The sequence below is a fragment of the Trichomycterus rosablanca genome, chromosome 8 (genome assembly GCF_030014385.1).
Source record: "Trichomycterus rosablanca isolate fTriRos1 chromosome 8, fTriRos1.hap1, whole genome shotgun sequence".
NCBI lineage: Eukaryota > Metazoa > Chordata > Actinopteri > Siluriformes > Trichomycteridae > Trichomycterus > Trichomycterus rosablanca.
In genome coordinates this window covers 25,162,129-25,182,418 of record NC_085995.1, presented here as the reverse complement: position 1 = coordinate 25,182,418, position 20,290 = coordinate 25,162,129, and the positions used below count along the sequence as shown (strand labels likewise).

Here is a 20,290-nt window from a genome sequence, read left to right as displayed (position 1 = left end):
AACATATAATATTGCTCTAGAGTCTATTGTATTTAGTAATTGCAGATAGAGCCGTCTGCCTCCTGGGATCATATCCAGGACGTGACTTAAAACCTAAGGAATGTTCTCTAAAGGAACTGGCCCCAACCAAAACCAATCGAGCTTGGAGTTTGAGTTCTAGCTTAGTTTTAGAGAACTGTGAAAGTCACATTGATTAATTTAACATTAGCAAAAGTTCTTGGAAAGTTCTTGTTTCTGTTTTATTGGCTATTTTGTTTTCTGACTTATACTAACATTACTGTAATTCAGAAGTGCCCAACTCCCCTCCCAAGGGGCCAGAATTCAGTTAATTTTGTTTTTGCTCTAGCAGAAAAAGCCACTTTATGATTAAATTTATGTTTTAATAAAAAAACATCTGACAAAGAGTCATTTACAATTTGCAAACCTAGTTACATTGGAACCTGACTGGACTGGTTTTATGAATATTGATTATGATTAGTTCTTATAAAGATTATTATTTATACATTTACTTCCTTAGCATATTTTCCCTTAATATTTAGAGAAATTTTCATTCTCCATTTATGGCCAAGATGTTACAGTTGTTGTGTTTGGCTCTTGTAATTCGTCCCTTTAGTTTAGCTCCTTTAGTTCCGGTAACAGAAACACACACCAAGCATAAGCAGATGGTCCAGGTGTACGTGACATATCAGGTCAAATAAATATATCATATATTCTTTGAGTGATAAGCATGACTATATATACTAAACTTGAGCCTTTGGTACTAAATTCAAGCATCAAGTCCAATAACAAAAGCTTGTTTTTGGTGTCTAGTACATTTAAAAAGACCCTTAGAACATCATTGCAACACAAGAAATGATGTGGGTTTAACCAACACATGTCTCCAGGTGAAGAAGATCTACGAGAATGAGAAGCGTCTGCAGGCCGGTGACCACTCTCTGGATCTGCTCACTCTGGACTTCGAAAAGAACTACAACATGTACATCTTCCCCGTGCACTGGCAGTTCGGCCAGCTCGACCAGCACCCCTCTGATGGGTACGTTCCCATATAAGTCTGAATATCTGCTCTCCAACAACTCTACATCGCAAAATGTACCGGAAGTAGATATAACGCTTGCCGTTGTTGACTTTGTAGCACATGTGGTTCTCAGCAAATTGTAAAACATTCGTTTTTTGCTTGCTCAGTTAATACCACTGTGAAAAATAGTTCAGTCTCCAAAGCAAATGTGTGAATGACGTGTTTGGGTTTCAGCTTCCTGTCCCACACTGAGCTGTCCCCTCTGCGTGCCCCTCTCATTCCCATGGAGCACTGCACCACCAACTTCTTCGAACAGTGCGATGCTGACCAGGATAAGTACATCGCCCTAGAGGAGTGGGCCGCCTGCTTTGGCATTAAAGAACGTACGTTTTAAACACTCCTACAGTATTTTCAACATTTGTGGTTTAAAAATACATTTCTAATTTTATTTATTTTGTTTCTTTCTGCAGAGGACACCGACAAGGACCTTATCATCTAAATGACGGCCACCATTAATGCTTCCTAGTTAGCCTGCCGTTGGGAAGAGGTGCTAACATCATGTTAATGGTGCGATGGTGCTAATTACCAATTATGTATATGTATACCACTAAAATTTAAAAAATGTGTAAAAAAAAGTTAATGCACAGTCCAGACTAACAATCACAGCAATAATTACTTCCCAGTTTTTAACTATTTTAAATGGCATTGTTTTTTAAACCAGAGTAGGTGGACCGATAGACATTTCGAATGTCTTAGCAGTGTGATGGAAAGACACGATGGACTTTGGAAGTTGAAAGGCTGTTTTTTAAAATGGATGCAAAGAGTTAAATATTTTTCAAAAAACAGGGCTTGTATTTAATGTTAATTTGGAGATGCTGAGGTGTACAAAGAAAAACAAAATAAATTTTTCAAATAAATATTCTTTCTGCTTGCTTTATACACTGTTTAGTTTGGCTTGTTGCACTCTTTGGTGGGGGAGGAAAATGCTTGTTGTTTGTTGTTTTTATTAAATTCCCGAGGCACAATGTTTGAAATTTGGACAACGAAAGGAAAAATTTGAAGCTTAAGAGGAACGAATCTCGCTGGATGAGAAATGCCTCCCTTGAATATTAATGTTGACGTATGTTTGACACAGTGTGAGATTATAAAACATGACATGAATAAAGCGACTGAAATTACTAAAAAAAATGCATGCTTTTTCTCAATTTACCACAATGAATATCTTTCTGCCATCTGCATCTGTTATTACGTTCTCTTCTTTGTTCTCATACAGTACAGCTTGCAAAACAGTGAACGAGCCGAGTATTACATGCTTTTATGTGTTGGAAATGATCTTGCCTTGATGGAGTCTGTTATGGATCAAATACTGTCTAACTGCCACTCAGGTGGCGCAGCAGTAAAACACGCTAGCACACCAGAGCTGGGATTTCGAATACATTGTATCGAGTCTCAGCTCTGTCATCCGGTTGGGCTGGATGGCCACATAAACAACGATTGGCTGTTGTTCAGGGTTCCTCATAACTGGTGCAAATATGACCTCTGCTGGCTGATTGATGGCACCTGTGCAGAGTTGGGGAATAGTGCTGATCAGGCTGTGGCTCGCCGTGCACAAGGCTGATCCGCATATGAACTCGCCTTGTGCAGGTGAAAAGAGGCAGTAGGTACTGAGCACGTGTCGGAAGGGGCGTGTGTCAGTTGCGAAGCTCGTCATTGAGCAGTATTGGTGGAGCTGAAGCGTAACGCAATCAGGGTGACTGGATATGACTAAATTAGGGGATAAAATTGCGGGGAAAAAATGGGAGAAAAAAAATACTGTCTATAAATTATAAATAATTCTTACAAAAGAGCAGCACGGAGGCACAGTAGGTAGCGTTTATATCACGGAGCTCCAGCCTGAAGTCTGGAATGTTCTCCCAGTCCGTCTATGGGCAATCTCAAATTCAAAAACCCACGCCAGAAGTCGGCTGGCTACTCTAAATGATCCCTTCATGTAAATAAAGTGGGACTGACTGTGTGGTTGCCTGCGGTAGACTGGAACCCTATGCAGAGTGCATTGTGTTCTCTTCTTGAAATAGGACCCAACATGACCCTAAGCAAAAGTAAAGTAGTTAATGAAGATAATTAAATAGGGTGGAATTTTCCCCCCACTTTTTAACATGCAGGAGATACATCTACTTTGTCCAAGAGTGTGAGCAAATGTCAGTAAAATATGTATTACCATTTGTCCCATACAGTGTGGTGACCCACCATGACGCTGACCTAGATGTAGCAGTAAAAATTTACATATGACCGAATCCCTCTAATATCCCCCTCCCCTTTGTGGCTCCACTCTTTTGGGAGGGCTTTCTGCACCATTTTGGAGTGTGTTTGTGCTAATTAAGTCAAGAGAACATTTGTGAGGTCAGTTGGAAAAACAGGCTTGACTCGTAATCCTCATCCCAAAAGGCGTTTGGTTGGGTTGCCATCAGGGCTCTGCGCAGGCCACTGTAGATCCAAATTTGTCAATCAAGCCTTGTGTTTATGGACCTCGCTTTGTAGATCAATGCACCTGGAAAAGGGTGCTAACCGTCCACTATGATACGTAAGCTGATGCACATAACTGGCATGATGGGGATAACTGACTGAACAGGCAGACAGAAATGACGTCTCTGTCTTCCCAGTACTTTAATTAGCTTAGGTTAGTACCAAAAAATTCATTGTAATTGTGTTTAGTCTTGCAAAAATCCTAACTGAGACACCCACACAATGTGGTCACTCCATTCAGCCAGTTTGATTAAGCTATTTGTGCAAAAACTATATCAAAAATACAGATTTTGAAGCCAGTATTATAGGTATCATATATTTACATACTATTTCATTGTCATAACACAACTCTATAAGACACTACCAGTTTTATTAAGGAAGGGTTTAGCGTTTGTGTGATGTTCTCTTGAGAAAAGTGTATTTCTGTACTTTATATTTAAGTGATTATTTCTAAAACAAGATATTCTGCAGGTCCAATGTTGATGTGTCATGCAGAGTATAAAAAACAGCCACGACAGCATTCAAGCTTCCACTTCACAGTGATCCAAAAATACAATCCACTGTGCACTTTAAATCAAAAACCATATCCAGGTCCTTGTTAATGTCTGTTGCACAATATCCTGGAAAATGTGAGTTTCTGCTCTCACTTTAGTATTTGAGGTATAGAAAAGCCCTGCTAAAGAGAACTGAGTACACCCATTCTCCAGCTTTACCCTTCCAGCCAGACACGCTGGTCTGGAATCTCAAACAATGGCAGAGCTCCAAGAGCAAAGAGATGAAGATGGAGCAGCCCAACCCGTCACAAAACTGGGAGGAGAGAGTCTCAGCTTTCTAGTTCTCCTAGCTTCTAAAACGGAGAGTAAGATTTTTTGTGTGCTTTTGTTTTTACAAAATCTATATATTTATGCAAAATAAATATATTTTTTAAGAATAAATGAATGAGAATTCTTTAGAACAGTAGTCCCAGTCTTTATAATAATCAAGCAAAGCCATTTGTCTCACAGTTAGCATATCAGACAAACAATAACCATTAAAAAGTAAAACCAACAAAGAATAAAAATCCTGCTGGGGTAAAATAAGAACCAGTGCACAATGACTGCAACATAAAAATCACTCCGAGTTATTTAAAAAACAATGTCTAATCACAAGGTCACAAGGTAAAAAACAAGGTCAGATCTTCTTGTTTGTTTAATTAGGATTTTAACGTCATATTTTACACCCTATAGTTACTCATTACACAAGGTTCATCAGTTCACACAAGGTTATATCGAACACAGTCATGGACAATTTAGTATATCTAATTCACCTCACTTGCATCTCTTTGGACTGGGGGAGGAAACCAGCGCTCCAGGAGGAAACCCACACAGACACGAGGAGAACATGCAAACTCCACACAGAAAGGACTGTTAAACCAATGAAATACAAAGCATTTGTTTTGACATGTACCTGAGCCAATGACAGATAATATTGATCAAAAATTTAACCAGTTCACTCCAAAAGGAGGATTTTTAAGTGTCCGTCCTAGCGTTGCATGGGCGGAGGACTGGCAGCTGAAAAGCTAAAGCTCCGTCCTAAAGCCGGACGGCTGGCCACCCTAGTCTGGTTCCTCTCAAGGTTTCTTCCTGTAATATTAAGGGAGTTTTTCCTTGCCACTGTTGCCCTCGGCTTGCTCAACAGGGGTTTTGGTCTGTTGGTCCTGGATTCTGTAAAGTTGCTTTGAGACACTGTCTATTGTAAAAAGCGCTATATAAATAAAGTTGACTTGACTTGACTGTGCCACCCGAGTGCCTTTAAATCTACATTTGACATAATATTTGACCCAAAGTGTCACATTTATTTGAAACACAATAAATAAATTAATATTAACTACAAATAGCTACAATTTGTTACTTGTATTTCTTCATCAGGTGCAGCTGAAGTAAATGGTAAGCTAAGCTGTATACACCAGCCACAAAGACATTTCACATTGAAAAGAGTGAAGAAATGTAAAGAAACAAGCTGCTCAGTAATCTAGTATAAAAAATCAGTGTATACACAAGGATACAATGAAGAGTAAAGTCCTGAAGTTAGTAGTGGAAATGCATTATATGCTGGTGTTGTGGTTTGGGGTGTAAAATACATGTAGTTTTCATGTTTTTCAGGTGGGTTTCCTGTGAGAACTTTAGTCTCTTCACAACAACATGCAGAAGGTGAATTGGCTGCTTTAAATGTACTGTACATCGAGTAAAATCGAGTAAACGCTAACCATTAAGTGAATAGCTGACCTTTAGCAAGTACTACGCGTTATAAGACTGAAAGCACATACGGCGCTGAATAAGAAGTGTCGCCCTCAAGTGGATGAACAACATCCATTACATCATTTGCTATGATACAGACAAAAGAGATCCTTACAGTAAACCTCCTTAAGTGCAAGACATTTGTTCCAACACATGACCCTTATTCCAGCTCATACAGCAACTTTACAGCTATTATTAAAACATATTTTACAGTGGGGATGTAAAATATGTGTGCCTTACTAAATCTTACCCAGTTCCATTTACATTTTCATCATTTAGCAGACACACTTATCCAGAAGAAGCTTGTTTTGCATGTTATTGCTCAGCCTAAATGCTTAGTAAAGAGACGGGTCTTCTCATCTTTTGAAGACAGTGAGAGATTCAGATGTTTAAACGGACAGGGAAGTTCGTTCCACCACTTGGGTGCAAATACAGAAAAGATCCTTGATGCATATTTTCCTGGAGTTCTGGGTGGAGGATCTAGACGAGCAAGACTAGTGGCCCGAAGGTTGCGTGGTACAGAACAGGGTTTTATAAGTTATCTAACATAGATTGGTGCTTGTCCATTTTTGGCTTTGTAGGCGAGCATCAATGTTTTAAACTGAATGCAAGCAGCTACAGGAAGCCAGTGAAGAGAGCGCAGCAGTGGGGTGATGTGGCAGTGTGGCAGAGGCATTTTGAATGAGTCGCAGGGGTTTAATAGTGGACATGGGAGCAACTGCCAGAAGGGAGTTGCAGTAGTCCAGCCGCGAGATTACAAGTGACTGGACAAGAATCTGAGTAGCTTCCATGGAGAGAAATGGCCGACTCTTCTTGATGTTGTGAAGGAGGAACCGACACGATCTTGTCATGTAGGGCAAGCTGTAGCTTAGTGGTTAAGGTACTGGACTAGTATACAGATGGTCGCTGGTTTGAGCCTTACAATTGCCAGGTTGCTGCTGTTGGGCCCTTGAGCAAGGCCCTTAATCCTCAACTGCTCATACTGCATACTGTAACTGGAATGTAAGTTGCTTTGGATAAAAGCGTCTGCTAATTGCCGAAAATGTAAATGTAAATATGAGTACAGAGGGACAGCTGGTTATTCAGGACTACAGTCTCATATAGTTAAACTGGTTTTATCCAGCCAGTATCGAACTCACCAATTATACCCACATCTGATATCAACCGCATCATCCAGCTTTTACTTAATTAGGATAATTAATTCAAAAGCAACCCAAGTTTCATTAGGCTTAAACCTCATCCATTTTTAAATCGTAACCATTTCTAATCTTATTGGTGAGTGGTGAGCAGACCACTCAGGTATATGTTGTTTTTCATTTTGGTGTGAACAGTTATCGAGACTGGATGTTCTGCAATAAAGTGGTGTATGTCATCACGGACAATAAAGTGGTGGCTTTAAACCAATGAAATACAAGTAATTTTTTGACATGATTGTAAGCCAATGACAGGCAAATTATTTATGATCATGACAAGCATCTGGTTAGCTTCCAAAGGGGAACAAATAGTGTCTGTCCAGACATTGCGCCGCACTGCGAACAGGCAGATCTGGTAAACTGGTTCATTCTCCCTAAAATCAAACTGTGACCCCCTAGCTGTGATTTGGCCTTGCTTTTGTGCTTTCGATCACATTTCTGCTCTATAAGTCAATTACATCTCAGCTACAGCGCATGGAAAAATGATATTACATCACAATTAACTATTCCAGGGCGGCACGGTGGCTCTGGGGGTAGCACTGTCGCCTCACAGCAAGAAGGTCCTGGGTTCGATACTCAGGTGGAGCGGTCTGGGTCCTTTCTGTGTGGAGTTTGCATGTTCTCCCCGTGTCTGCGTGGGTTTACTCCGGGAGCTCCGGTTTCCTCCCACAGTCCAAAGACATGCAAGTAAGGTAAATTGGAGATACTAAATTGTCAATGACTGTGTTTGACATTTAAGACTTGAACTGATGAATCTTGTGTAACCAGTAACCACCTGTCCTGTCATAAATGTAACCAAAGTGTAAAATATGTTTAAATCCTAATAAATAAATAAATACAATTAACTATGAAATCTAACTTGGTGACATAATAGCCTAGATTATAAATAAAATTATAACAGTATTTTAAGGACCAAGCAGCTATTAAAATAGTAATTATCCACTTAGTTTGCACATAATAAAATTGGTACATCATTGAGCGTATAGACACTTTCAGGTGTAGCTCTACCAACCTTGCTTGGCGTGGTCTCAGTAGGCTGTGAAAAATTAACCGGATGGAGAGGACTGTGTGACGCTAGTGCGAGTTGGTGGGGCTTTTCAGAATATTGTCTACTGATTGGTTGGATTGTAGCTTTGCTCAAACGCTATTGGTCAGCCGTAATTTCCTACAGCTTCGCGGTGTTAGCAGGTTTTGTGAATTTGAAACCGGCGAGCACGCGTTACCATTCTTACTCCACTCGGTGCGAGGTGCTTACATAAAGTCACTCAGAATTGACATTTGCTGAACTTGCACCTATTATAACACCTAACCTACTGGTGAGTATCACTTAATTAGAGTTATATTTGAATGTAAGAGTATTATTTGAATTATTTAAAGAGCAATTTAATTGTTGAGTTATCGTGTATAATGAAACTAGCTCGGTCGCTATAGAACCCATGTTTCGTTTGAGTTTTCTGGACGCATGAATATAACTTGGTATCAACGCGTTACGTTTCCTCTTAGTTTTAAGTTTATTTGTGTTAAGTTTTTTATTTTTGTATTCATATTTACACGATGCTTTAAACCTAGCTAGTTGGCTAAGACCGTGTTTCAAATGGGCTCCCTTTCTATCGCACATTCGCACTACGTAGGGTTTTATTCCTACCGTTTTATGCCCTACTTAGTGCACTTGGGAACGGAAAAGGTGAGTTTTTTGGACGCGGTAGCATGTTAGCTTAGCTGGTTTGGACTTTCTCTTTTATATGGAGCCACTGGACTAAATGCGTTAGCTAGTCAGTCATTATTAATATCCATTGCTTCACTGGTATGGTATGCGTTCAGTTGTAACGAAAACGTTTTCTAATCTGATATGCTTTTCTTACTATAGCTAACCGGCTTGGGTCGTGTCCGAAAATGTTCCGTTTTCACTAAAGAGTATCACTACCTAGCGTTTATTTTAACCACGTATTAAGCCCGTATCTCGTCCACTCGTTCACAGCCGAGTCGTGATTTGGGATACGGTTCCTAAATACATCCCTAGCTAATTGCGTTACTGTTTAGCGACTTGTTGTTTAATTTGGATAAAAGTGTCTCTTTGTATTGTCTATTTTATTTTGAGGTTGAATGTTGGTTATTTAGATACCTAGTGCGTGAAAACTGGGAGGGTTCCCACTAGCATGCTAGGCTAACTCGTTGTAATATAGATAGCGCCGCATTCTTCTAGCATACATGCAACGCTCCTTTGCAATTTATTTGATAAATTAAGAGTAAATCGGAACAGATGACCTATTTTTATTATTAGTATTATCTTTGCGTTTTGTACAGGTCGCATTAAGTATTGTGCGGCTAAAGAAACCTGACCTGGTTGGCGAGTTAACTCTGCATTGAGTGTGTGCTGATGGTAGTAAACACGTGATTATTTTAGAAATTGATCCAACATAAATCCTACATTAAATTAATAGCTGTATAAAACATTTCACAAATCAATGCACCTATAGCACGTTTGGATCTATTTTAATCATGCTTAACATCAGCAACTGGGTTAATGGTCCAACAAAGCCAAGCCAAAGGCTGTCAACGAGGAATACTTCCCCATCGACAGTCTCGCTAACCTTCTTAAGGCTTTATAATTACAATGCTAAAGTTCTAGATTTGCGTTTCCGTGGAAGCAACGATCACAAACGTAGCTTTACTTAAGGACATCCGATCTGCCTCACAATGAAGCTCTTGTGCCTCCATTTTGATTAGCTTAGAAACGGATTTGCCTTTATTGGCAATGAGGCAGACAGATGGCCCTGCTTTTTGCCAGCTGATCTATCTAAAGCCTGATGTTAAGATATATTGGTCATGTGCTCACTCTTTTCTGTTTCAGTTGGTACCAGCTGACCAAAGAAATGGTGATGGAGAAGCCAAGTGCCCAGCTTGTCGGGCGAGAGTTTGTCCGACAGTATTACACACTTCTGAACCAGGCTCCCGACTACCTCCACAGGTGAACCTGCACATCATGTTTAAATCATTGCATGTGTTTTTAAGGTCTTAGGAATGGGGGTGTGATCTGTAAAAACAAAAAACGGTCAGTTAGGATGGTCGGTACTTGGATGTATATTTTATATAAATTGTGATTAATTTTGAAGTTTTGCTTAGTGAAACTTGCAATGACCAACAAATGAGCCTTGATAAAGCGACTGCTTATTTTCCTTTAATTAATTTCAATATCAAACAAACATCTTGTTGTGGTGCCCACAAAAGTATTCAGTTTATGGTTTGTGACTTGGTACAATAGCATTTTAGAAAGGTGCTCCAATTTGGGAATATCCTGAGATACATGTAGTGTATTATAATGGAACATGAGCCTGTGTAACCATACCATTTGCCTTTAAATAATTTGTGTTTATGATTTCACATGTGAATGTCAGAAAAGCGGCTCTTTAATATGCCAAATTCATTTCAATTTTCACCTGGTCAATGTGGCTCTAAGACCAGTATTTTCTGTTGGAGCACCAAATCTGTGCATTGTTTGAAAGAAGGGTCATCTGCACAATCTGCGGTTCCAGTTATCACGGATGTCTTTTGTTCCGAGTCAGAGTTCTTAGCCTTAGTTACCTACAGCTAAAATACTAACAGAAATTTCTGGAAACAACAAAGTGTCATGTAGCTTTAACATATTGAAATAAAATTCCAAATAAATGCAACAATTTGTGTAATTTTGTTGTAGGTTTTATGGCAAGAATTCTTCCTATGTGCATGGAGGCCTGGACAGTAACGGCAAACCAGCAGAGGCTGTCTATGGCCAATCGGTATGTGAACTGTAATGCACTGCAGTTTTTCTAATAGTTTCTTTCAGATCTTTTAAATCATCTCTCTATATAGTGCAGTGTTTCTAACTTATTTTTCATTTTTCTTAATAGGAAATTCATAAAAAGGTAATGGCGCTGAGCTTCCGTGATTGTCACACAAAAATCAGACACGTTGATGCCCATGCCACCCTGAATGAAGGTGTTGTAGTTCAAGTAATGGGAGAGCTGTCCAACAACATGCAGCCCATGAGGAAATTTATGCAGACCTTTGTGCTGGCCCCTGAGGTATGTATTCTATACTGATAGCAATGTTCATGACAGCATTTTAAGTACTTCTTTTTTAATAATAATGCTAGCTATTTTTCATTTTTACTTGGACTACCTGCTAGTTTTAATGCTGACAACTTAATACCATACTTTATATACCATCCATTTCAGGGAACTGTTGCAAACAAGTTCTACGTACACAATGACATTTTCCGCTATCAGGATGAAGTGTTCGGGGACTCGGACTCTGAACCTCCCGAGGGTGAGCCACTCGCCTTTAGTGCAGGCAGCCGCATTGCATCGCAGCTGGCATCATTCATCTTTTTTTTTCTGTTCCAGACTCAGAGGAGGAAGTGGAGGAGCTGGATGAGAGAGCGAACTCTCCTGAGGTGCAGCAAGAAGTGGTGCCTACATACTACGAGCCAACTCCTTGGTAATACCCTTTCTTTGTCAACTGGACAAAAACCTTTCCTGCTGTATAATAATACTGGGCTTCAGAATATTGATTCATGATGTTTTTTCAATTTTATTTGCTTGTGTATGGTGCTGTAGTTAAATGTAAAAGTTTTTAGCTAAATCCAGAAGCTGAAGATAAAGATCCCTTGATGATCAAAACAAACAGGACATTATGTGACCTTTTTATAGTAAAGCAACTTCATAGTTAATCATTTTAACACCTAATGCTCTGACTACAATTGCTTCTGACCCCCTGACAATATTTTAATTATGACAAAGATCTTTAATGTACATTGTAGTCTTTGATAGCATGACTTCTACTTTTTCATTCATGCATTTATCCAAATCAGTTTACAATTGTAACTATTTATAAAACAAACAATTTGGGGTTAAGTGCTTTGCTCAGGGACCCAACAGTTGCAACTTGGTGGTGGGCTTGAACCAGCAACCTTCCAGTTACTAGTCAAGTGCTTTAACCGCTGACCCGCCCTTGCTTTACTACAGTTCTAATTTTTTACAGGGTACTTAATAGTAGTAATGCCATCATCTTACTGTAAACGTCGAAAACCCCATCAGATGCCAAACAACTAATATCTGCCTACATTAAAAAATTATGGCAAATAGAATGAAACACACAAAATAAAATAAACTTAATAAAACATGCCCTGTTAAATTCCCCCAAGTAAAAACACAGCCAGAGAAACCTATTGATCAGGTGGTCTATACCAGATGCTGCATTGGGGACATATGGTCAACACACACACATCTTGTAAGAGGGTTTCTATTAAACATATACTAACTGAATGTTCTTAATACTTACAGCAACAACAATCTATTGCAGTACCAAAGGCTAAGTAAAATCTGCAGTCAAGCCAAAATAAAAACAGTCCCAAGTGTTTGAAAAAAATTGGTCTAAAAGAGTGCATTTAAAGAACAAAATATAAGAGCACCACTACTAACTATAATCTAAAAAATAAAGATTATCTACTTTTAATGCCGTGAATATAACCACTGTATAATCATGGTGTAAAACATCTAAATAAATAAACTAGTGTCAAACCTTGCAAATATACTGCAGAAAAGCAAATTATTGTCTAGTATATGTGCACCTATTTTTTTTTTTTATTCTGTCACGCTGGCATTTGTCCCAAACAATCAAGTCATTCTATTTAATCTCAAATTGTGTGTTTCAGTGTGGAGCCTGAGGCTCCTCAGGAGGAGGTAGCTGTAACCCCAGAACCCCAACCTGAACCTGAGCTTGAGCCTGAGGCAACTGCAGTGGAACTGAAACAGGAGTCTGTAGGTCAGGCTGAGCCCCTTTCTGTGGAGAAAAGCCCCAGGGCTCCTCCTTCACCTACACCTGCCGAGACTGCACCCATCATGCCAGAGGAAAACCGGGTATGTCGCGTTCCATCATGGGCGTGCTTACTGACCTAGCCTTTGCAGCAGGGCCTGTGAACCCTCAATAAGCCCACATATTTTTGGGTTAGGATATTTGTTGTTGTAAAGTTTAACCTCACAGTCTGCTAAAGCCTCTCTTGGTGCATTGAGTGCAGATTATTTTTAATATAACACAACTTCCGAAGACTAACCAACCTGAAACTTTTGGTTCTGTTCTTCAGCCTTTCTCATGGGCCCTAGTCACCAGTAAGAATCTCCCCCAAGGAGGTGTGGTACCAGCAACAGGAATTCCTCCTCATGTAGTCAGAGCTCCAGTGAATCATCAGGTGTGCCATCATTTACATTTACATTTACATTTTCGGCATTTAGCAGACGCTCTTATCCAGAGCGACTTACAGAAGTGCTTCCATAGCAAACATTTCATTTCTCAAGTTTTAGTAAACTGTCAAAGAGCACAAATCTGCTGAAACCTGTTATAACCAAAATGTTTTTTTTTTTTTTTTTTTTTTTTTTTTTTGAAAATGGGAAAAAAAATGTTAGTAAATAAGTACAAGTCAGCTTAAGTGTTTAGTAAATAGGTGGGTTTTTAATCGTTTTTTTAAAGACAGCAAGAGACTCAGATGTTCGGACAGACAGAGGAAGTTCATTCCACCACTTGGGTGCTAGAACAGAGAAGAGCCTTGATGCTTGTCTTCCTTTAGTCCTGGGTGGGGACTCAAGTCGAGCGAGACTAGTGGCTCGGAGGTTGCGTGGTACTGAGCGGGGTTTGATTAGACCACGAAGGTAGCTTGGGGCTGGTCCATTTTTGGCTTTGTAGGCGAGCATCAATGTTTTAAACTGAATGCGTGCAGCTACAGGAAGCCAGTGAAGAGAACGCAGCAGTGGGGTGATGTGGCAGTGTTTGGGCTGGTTAAAAACCAGACGGGCAGCTGCATTTTGAATGAGCTGCAAGGGGACATGGGAGCTCCTGCCAGGAGGCAGTTGCAGTAGTCCAACCGTGAGATTACAAGTGATTGGACCAGAATCCAGTCATGAACAGCTTGTTTTTCTTATGCAGGTGCTGTCTTACTGTTTAAATGAACTAATAGCAACAGCCACTTTGTCAAACTGTTTACAGGTGGTGTGACTGCACAAATGTATTACAAATATTTATCTAGTTTGTTTAATCCTGCCTGGCTGGAAAAAGTTTTGCAGTATTGCTCCACAACTTCTAGGAATAATTTCTAGGAATGTGCAACATGCAAAGGTTTGTTTCCTAAGAGGATGTTAGCTTATTTTTTTATAATTAAGGCCATACCTAATTCACGGCTGTAAAAATCGCGTCATGGACTGTGAAACGAGCTTTTTCCTGTGAAATATGCAATTTGCTGTGATTCAAATTTTAAAGTTTGTGTTTAGTGATACAACATTTTTCCACTTGCTGTGAAGCAGTCCTAGCAATCATACGACAGTTCATTTAGCAATCGGTCAGTAAAAAAAAATTGTAGCCTAGTGTTTAAGGTACCGGACTAGTAATCAGAGGGTCGCTGGTTCAAGCACCACCACTGCCAGGTTGTCACTGTTGGGCCCTTGAGCAAGACCCTTAACCCTCAATTGTTTAGACTGTATGTCACACTACTGTAAGTAGTAACCCTAACTCTAGATGTCAAAGTCAAAAGCAGACAACCAATTTTGTGGACGAAGAGGGAAGGGGGTGTCAAAACACAAACAAGTATTTTCAGTTGTGAGACCGCTGCTGAATTTAGTCAACTGTTAGGGTAGTCTGCACTGTGTATTGTAGCTTTCATTTATTCTGTCATTCTATTTGAGTGTTATTTAGTGACTGCTGTGAAATGTGGCACTTTTCTATAAGAATCTGTGGTCTCTGACTTTTGGAAAAACAAGGTCTGTGAAATTAAGCACATTTTTCTGTGAATTAAGTAGGGCCCTAATTATAAATCAACCAAATGTGGACTCGGAGCAGAAGTGTCCTAACTTTTTTGTGTATAAAACTGTCATTTTGTCTTACAGCCAGCCAGAGTGGAAGTTAAAACAGAAACCCAGACCCCAGCACAGAGACCTCAGAGAGATCAGAGACCCCGTGACCAAAGACCAGGTCCCCCTCCACCACAGAGAGCGCCAAGACCAGGTGTGTGATATTACATTTTGCCAGTATAGTTTAAAAAAAAAAAATCTATTATTTTTAGTAGTTTTAATCCTGCAAAATAATGCTTGTTTCTGATCTAAATGTCTTGCATATTGGCAGTTTAAGGCTGCTTGAGAGAGGATTAAAAGATAATGTTTAGCTTTGTTGTAAAGCTCTTTAAAATATTTCATTCTAATTATTTCACTTTTTTTTAATTGCTAGGTTAGAATGTATGGTCTGTACAACAGAAACCAGTCTAATTTAAAGAATAGCCACCAGGTTCAAATGATAAATTACATTTTCAATGGGTGTTTTAGGTAATTATTTCTTTTTGTTCTTATTTTCTCTTAACTTCTTTAATTCTGTAATTACTAGGTGTAGACGGGCAGCTTTTACATGGTTAGCATTAACTAGGCCTCTCACTTGGCCTCTCCTTTATGCCTTTGACAAGCATTAAAACCACTTTCTGCTAGCTATAAAACTATGCAGTGAACTTACACACTGCACAATAATGACTGAAAGTGCTGACACTTTATTCACATGCAGTTTTGTATGAAATGTACGTTACCAGAGCTTTCTTGTTTTAGAATAATGCTCATTTACAGATGTGATGGTGATAAAGGGAAATTAAGTTCCCACTTTATCATGTTATTAATCAGCTACTAAGCCACAGCAAATGATTTCAGGCTCTGTAACGTGGGATTGCTATTTTAAATGCAAACCCGGTCTACCTATTTCACAACTTGCTAGTCGCCATGCCATATTCTTCGCCTCTTGCCAGGGTTTTATGAAACTGAATTATTTTCTCCCTCACCTGTGCTTTGCTTTTGATTTACATTGCAATTTATCTTGTTGCGAGTGCTTTGAAAAGGTCAGCGGCAAGCTGTAAAATCCGAGCGCTAAAGCTGTAAATCCCTCACTCTATATTCTATTGCACAACCAGCGTAAAAGCGATTTTGTGGCGTATCATGCAAATGCTGCCTAAATGTGTATGTCAGGTGGAATGTGTCTACCAGGAGAGGTTTTGCTTTAATGAAATGTATTGACACATATAGATTGATCATATGGTTGTGTAGTGTGTGGCCAGGGAACGTCTGTCCTGTACAGTTGTTGTGGAGCAATGCAACTGGTCACATTTAATGCATCATTTGATAATTAAAGATGCATAATCTGCGTTAATACAGCTGACTAAACTTGTGCATCTTACAATTCCCCAGTTAATAACTGTCGGTGCAACACAATGTGCAGCCCTATAACAATATGTCTTACAATAGTGCAAGCAGAGAAGCATCTGTGTGGCTGTTGGATGCACAGTCTTTTTCTCTTCAGAACATAATAAAGTTCCAAATACTGTAGACATAATTTTGCTTTTCACATTTTCTGGCAATTGTTCTCAATTAGATGGTGGCTATGCACATATTTAGCCTGCTACTGAACTTTAATTTTAGCTGAAAGTCTGCTGCTACCTTGCTAAGTACTGAGCCTTTAGCAGAAGTAATTAGGTAGTTTTAATGAAAGTAATTTTGAGCGACCCATGCTTCACACTTGAATAGCTTCTTTTCCTGGGGTGCAGTAAAACTGCTTGCAGCAAGCTTTTAAATGTAATATCCGTTCTCTTTCCTGCCTAAAGAAAATGACCTCCCCTCCCACCAAATTAACTTTTTTATAATGTAAACCATTATATTGCTGTGCTGCCAGAAGCAAATTTGTATTTAGTAGTTAATGTCATGCAGATTATGACTTCGTCTTTCATTGATGTGTGCCTGCAGTGCGGGAAGGAGAGAGCGGAGAGGCTGAGGTGAGGCGAGTGGTCAGGTACCCCGACAGCCATCAGCTCTTTGTCGGAAACGTACCACATGATGTAGACAAAGCCGAACTAAAGGAGTTCTTTGAACGTGAGTCAGCCTTCCTCTAGGGCAATTTCTTGAAGAATTAGGTCAACAAAAAAGCAGAAAAACTTGACAGATTTTATGTTGCTTGAAATTGTTTCTGTGTTTGTTCTGATTTCAGAGTATGGAACTGTGCTGGAGTTGAGGATCAATAGTGGTGGCAAATTGCCTAACTTTGGATTTGTTGTTTTTGATGATTCTGAGCCAGTACAGAAGATCTTGAGCAACCGGGTAAGTATTCACATGGGGGGGGGGAAAGATTCGTAAAGGTTTCCCCTTTTTTTTTTTTTTTTTTTTGCCTGTTTATTGTTATTAAGCAATTGAATTTCCGAAATGGACAGCCATACACAACCTGGTTAAAACTTAAAGAAAGCAGCAATAGCCTTTATGCCAGCTCAATACTAGTCAACCTTAAATCTTCTATTTCGGCATAATTTTTAACAGTCTAAAGATTATTCACCAATACCAAAGTTTAAATGTATGGATTTTTTTTTCTGAAATATTGTGGTCACGAAGTTGCACTTATACCACTATTGTTACTACAACTGAAATTAGACACAAACACCAGATTTACAATTTGTAGTTTTTTTTTTTTTTTCCTTTTGAGTCAACAGCAAGACTGAAGCCTATAACTGGTCAATTTAAAGGCTTAGGCATGAATTTCATAAAGTTAACACTGTGAAATACACCCTAACATTAAACCAAGGACACACCAAGGACGGCGCATAAACCAAGTCATACATACAATATGCAGTATTGGCCACAGTAGAATAACCCATGAAAACGTAATAAAAAGAGAACGCCCCCAACCTGTGTGATCTGCCAAACACGTTACAATAAAACGCATCCTGATAGAATGCATGCAAGTACAGTAGTGTTCAAAAAAATAGCAGTGATTTTAAAAAAGTGAATAAAGCACAAAATCATTATAATAACTTATTTCTAATTCTAAATCAAAACATTAACAACATTTAGCCAGTTTGTGTTAATCCTTTACAGAAAATTAAGAAAAATGAATATTAGGCTGCTCAAAAAAATAGCAGTGCAGCATTTTTCTTTAAAAACTCAAAAAATGTGTCTATAAACTGAAAATGTTTGAGGTTTCACTTTACTTTAAATTACTGAACTAATATTTAGTGGCATAACAATTGTTTCCGAGATCTGTGTTGCATGGAGTCGACCAACTTCTGGCACCTCTGAACAGGTATCCAGTCCAGGATGATTAGACTACATTCCACAGTTCTTCTGCAATTTTGGGTTTTGCCTCAAAAAACCGCGTTTCAGATATCAGCCCACCAGTTCTCTATGGGATTGAAGTCAGGGGACTGGACTGGCCACTCCATTACCTCAATCTTGTTTGTCTGTAACCAAGATGTTTGGGGTCATTGTCATGTTGAAACACCCATTTTAAGGACATTTCTTCTTCGACATAGACAACATGATCTCCTCAAGTATTCTGATATATTTAAACTGATCCATGATCCCTCGTATGTGATAAATAGGTGTAACACCATGGTATGAGAAACATCCCCATATCATAGTTTTGTACCACCGTGCTTTACTACCTTCACAGTGAACTTTGGCTCGAATTCAGTGCTAGAGGGTCGTCTGGCATACTGTCTACGGCCACTAGACCCAAAAAGAACAATTTTGCTTTTACCAGTCCACAAAATGTTGAGCCATTTCTCTTTGGACCAGTCAATGTGTTCTTGGCAAATGTTAACCCATTCAGGACACGTCTTTTTCTTAACAACGGGACTTTGAAAAGGAGTTCTTGCTGGTAAATTGGCTTCATTTAATCATCTTCTGTACTCACTGCTAACTTCAGATGTTCCTTGATCTTTCTGGAGGTGATCACTGGCTGAGCCTTTGCCATTCTGGCTATTCTTTGATCCATTCAAACAGTAGTTCCACGCTTCCTTCTGCATCTTTCAGGTTTTGGTTGTCACTTTAAGGCATTTGAGATCATTTTAGCTGAGCAGCCTATCATTGCTGCACTTTTCTGTATGTTTTTCCCTCTAAAATCAACTTTTTAATCAAAGTACGCTGTTCATCAGAACTGTCCGGAACAACACATTTTACCCAGTATTTCAGAAGGAAATGCGCTATGACCAACCTGTGCAACATTTGCCACCTTGAATGAATGATTTCACCAATTGAACTCCTCACTGCTATTATTTTGAACAACCCCCTTTCAATCAATGCTTCGATTACTCAGAATGAGTGGCATGCATGTCCCAATTGTTGGGTTTGTTTTGTTTTCATTACTCTACTACACTTTCAAGTAAATTTTTTGCTATGTAGAAATAGCATTTCTACTAAAAACATTGATTTATCAAGTTAATGGTGTTGGACTGCTATTTTTTTTGAACACCACTGTACAAATGCCTAAAATTCTTACACAAGACAATACAAGAATAGTTTTAACCTACCTTGCAGCCATGAAAATATAAAATGGACCCACAATATAAAGACAAGATACAATAAGCAGACGCAATCATAATACTTATCATGCCATAAAATGACACAATCCAAACAAATGTAAAGCATCTATCAAAACATTATGGAAAAAGTAAAAAGATCTTATGCTTGTAGATCTGCTATTGGACTTTTTTCTAGTGATGTGAACAACCGTTTGTCTTTGCCTGTACATGCCAGTAATGTCAGTCTTTTTCTTTAGCCCATTAAACTCAGAGGCGACGTGCGTCTAAACGTGGAGGAAAAGAAAACCCGTTCAGCACGTGAAGGAGACCGGCGAGACATCCGTCCCAGAGGCCCAGGAGGACCTAGGGACCGTATCCCAGGCCCGAGAGGACCACCATCTAGAGGTGGCATGGCTCAGAAGCCAAGTTTCGGCGCCGGGCGAGGTGCAGGCTCCAGCGAGGGTCGTTATGCAGGACCACGCCAGTGAAGCAGCTCTCGTCTCAAGTCACTGCTGATGCAAGTCGCCCTAAGTAACTCCCAGCGTCCCTCATCCTGTTTTCTATGCCGCTGCAGAGTGGCAGCTCCCCAATTATCTGGACTTCTGGTATTTGAGTTTGAACTTGAATTTGTTGTAGACAAACTACTTGAATCGTGGAAACTGAAAAACCCAGCGTTTTCTTTTATTTTTAGCGTTCTCTCCCTGTTTCTTAAAGGAACGTGTTTTTACTGCTCGGGCAATCCTGTGTATTGCTAGTGCCCGCTTGTCAGGTCAAAGTTCAAGTATGGTTTTATTTGGAGTTGTTGCTAAGTCAGATCATGGTTGTGTATGAGTGACTAGCATGTAAAGAATCCTGTTTGCCTTCTACTGTTGCACTTCATCAAAAATGACCTATTTTAACAACTCTGCTGATAAGAGAACAAAATAAACTTGATGTACTGTTTTGA

At 39.4% G+C, this 20,290-nt stretch overlaps 2 protein-coding genes and 1 long non-coding RNA gene across 3 annotated transcripts in view; 2 read left to right on the top strand and 1 right to left on the bottom strand.

Moving 5' to 3' along the window:
- The window catches only part of sparc (secreted protein, acidic, cysteine-rich (osteonectin)), a 24,431-nt gene extending 22,499 nt beyond the window's left edge, over window positions 1-1,932 (top strand). Inside the window, exons 8-10 of the mRNA XM_063000609.1 lie at window positions 885-1,033; window positions 1,250-1,398; window positions 1,486-1,932. Coding sequence (XP_062856679.1) covers window positions 885-1,033; window positions 1,250-1,398; window positions 1,486-1,514 — 327 coding nt within the window. The 3' untranslated portion in view covers window positions 1,515-1,932. The remainder of the gene's footprint in view (window positions 1-884; window positions 1,034-1,249; window positions 1,399-1,485) is intronic.
- The window catches only part of LOC134319433 (uncharacterized), a 19,357-nt gene extending 11,045 nt beyond the window's left edge, over window positions 1-8,312 (bottom strand). The window contains exon 1 of the long non-coding RNA XR_010013505.1: window positions 8,020-8,312. This is a non-coding gene — a long non-coding RNA (uncharacterized LOC134319433). The remainder of the gene's footprint in view (window positions 1-8,019) is intronic.
- g3bp1 (GTPase activating protein (SH3 domain) binding protein 1) lies at window positions 8,215-20,290 on the top strand. The gene is made up of 12 exons (XM_063000608.1): window positions 8,215-8,323; window positions 9,859-9,975; window positions 10,702-10,783; window positions 10,895-11,068; window positions 11,222-11,312; window positions 11,390-11,483; window positions 12,700-12,904; window positions 13,129-13,233; window positions 14,918-15,035; window positions 16,802-16,927; window positions 17,043-17,152; window positions 19,602-20,290. Exons 2-12 carry the CDS (start codon window positions 9,881-9,883, stop codon window positions 19,830-19,832), a joined length of 1,431 nt encoding a protein of 476 aa, XP_062856678.1. The 5' UTR covers window positions 8,215-8,323; window positions 9,859-9,880; the 3' UTR covers window positions 19,833-20,290.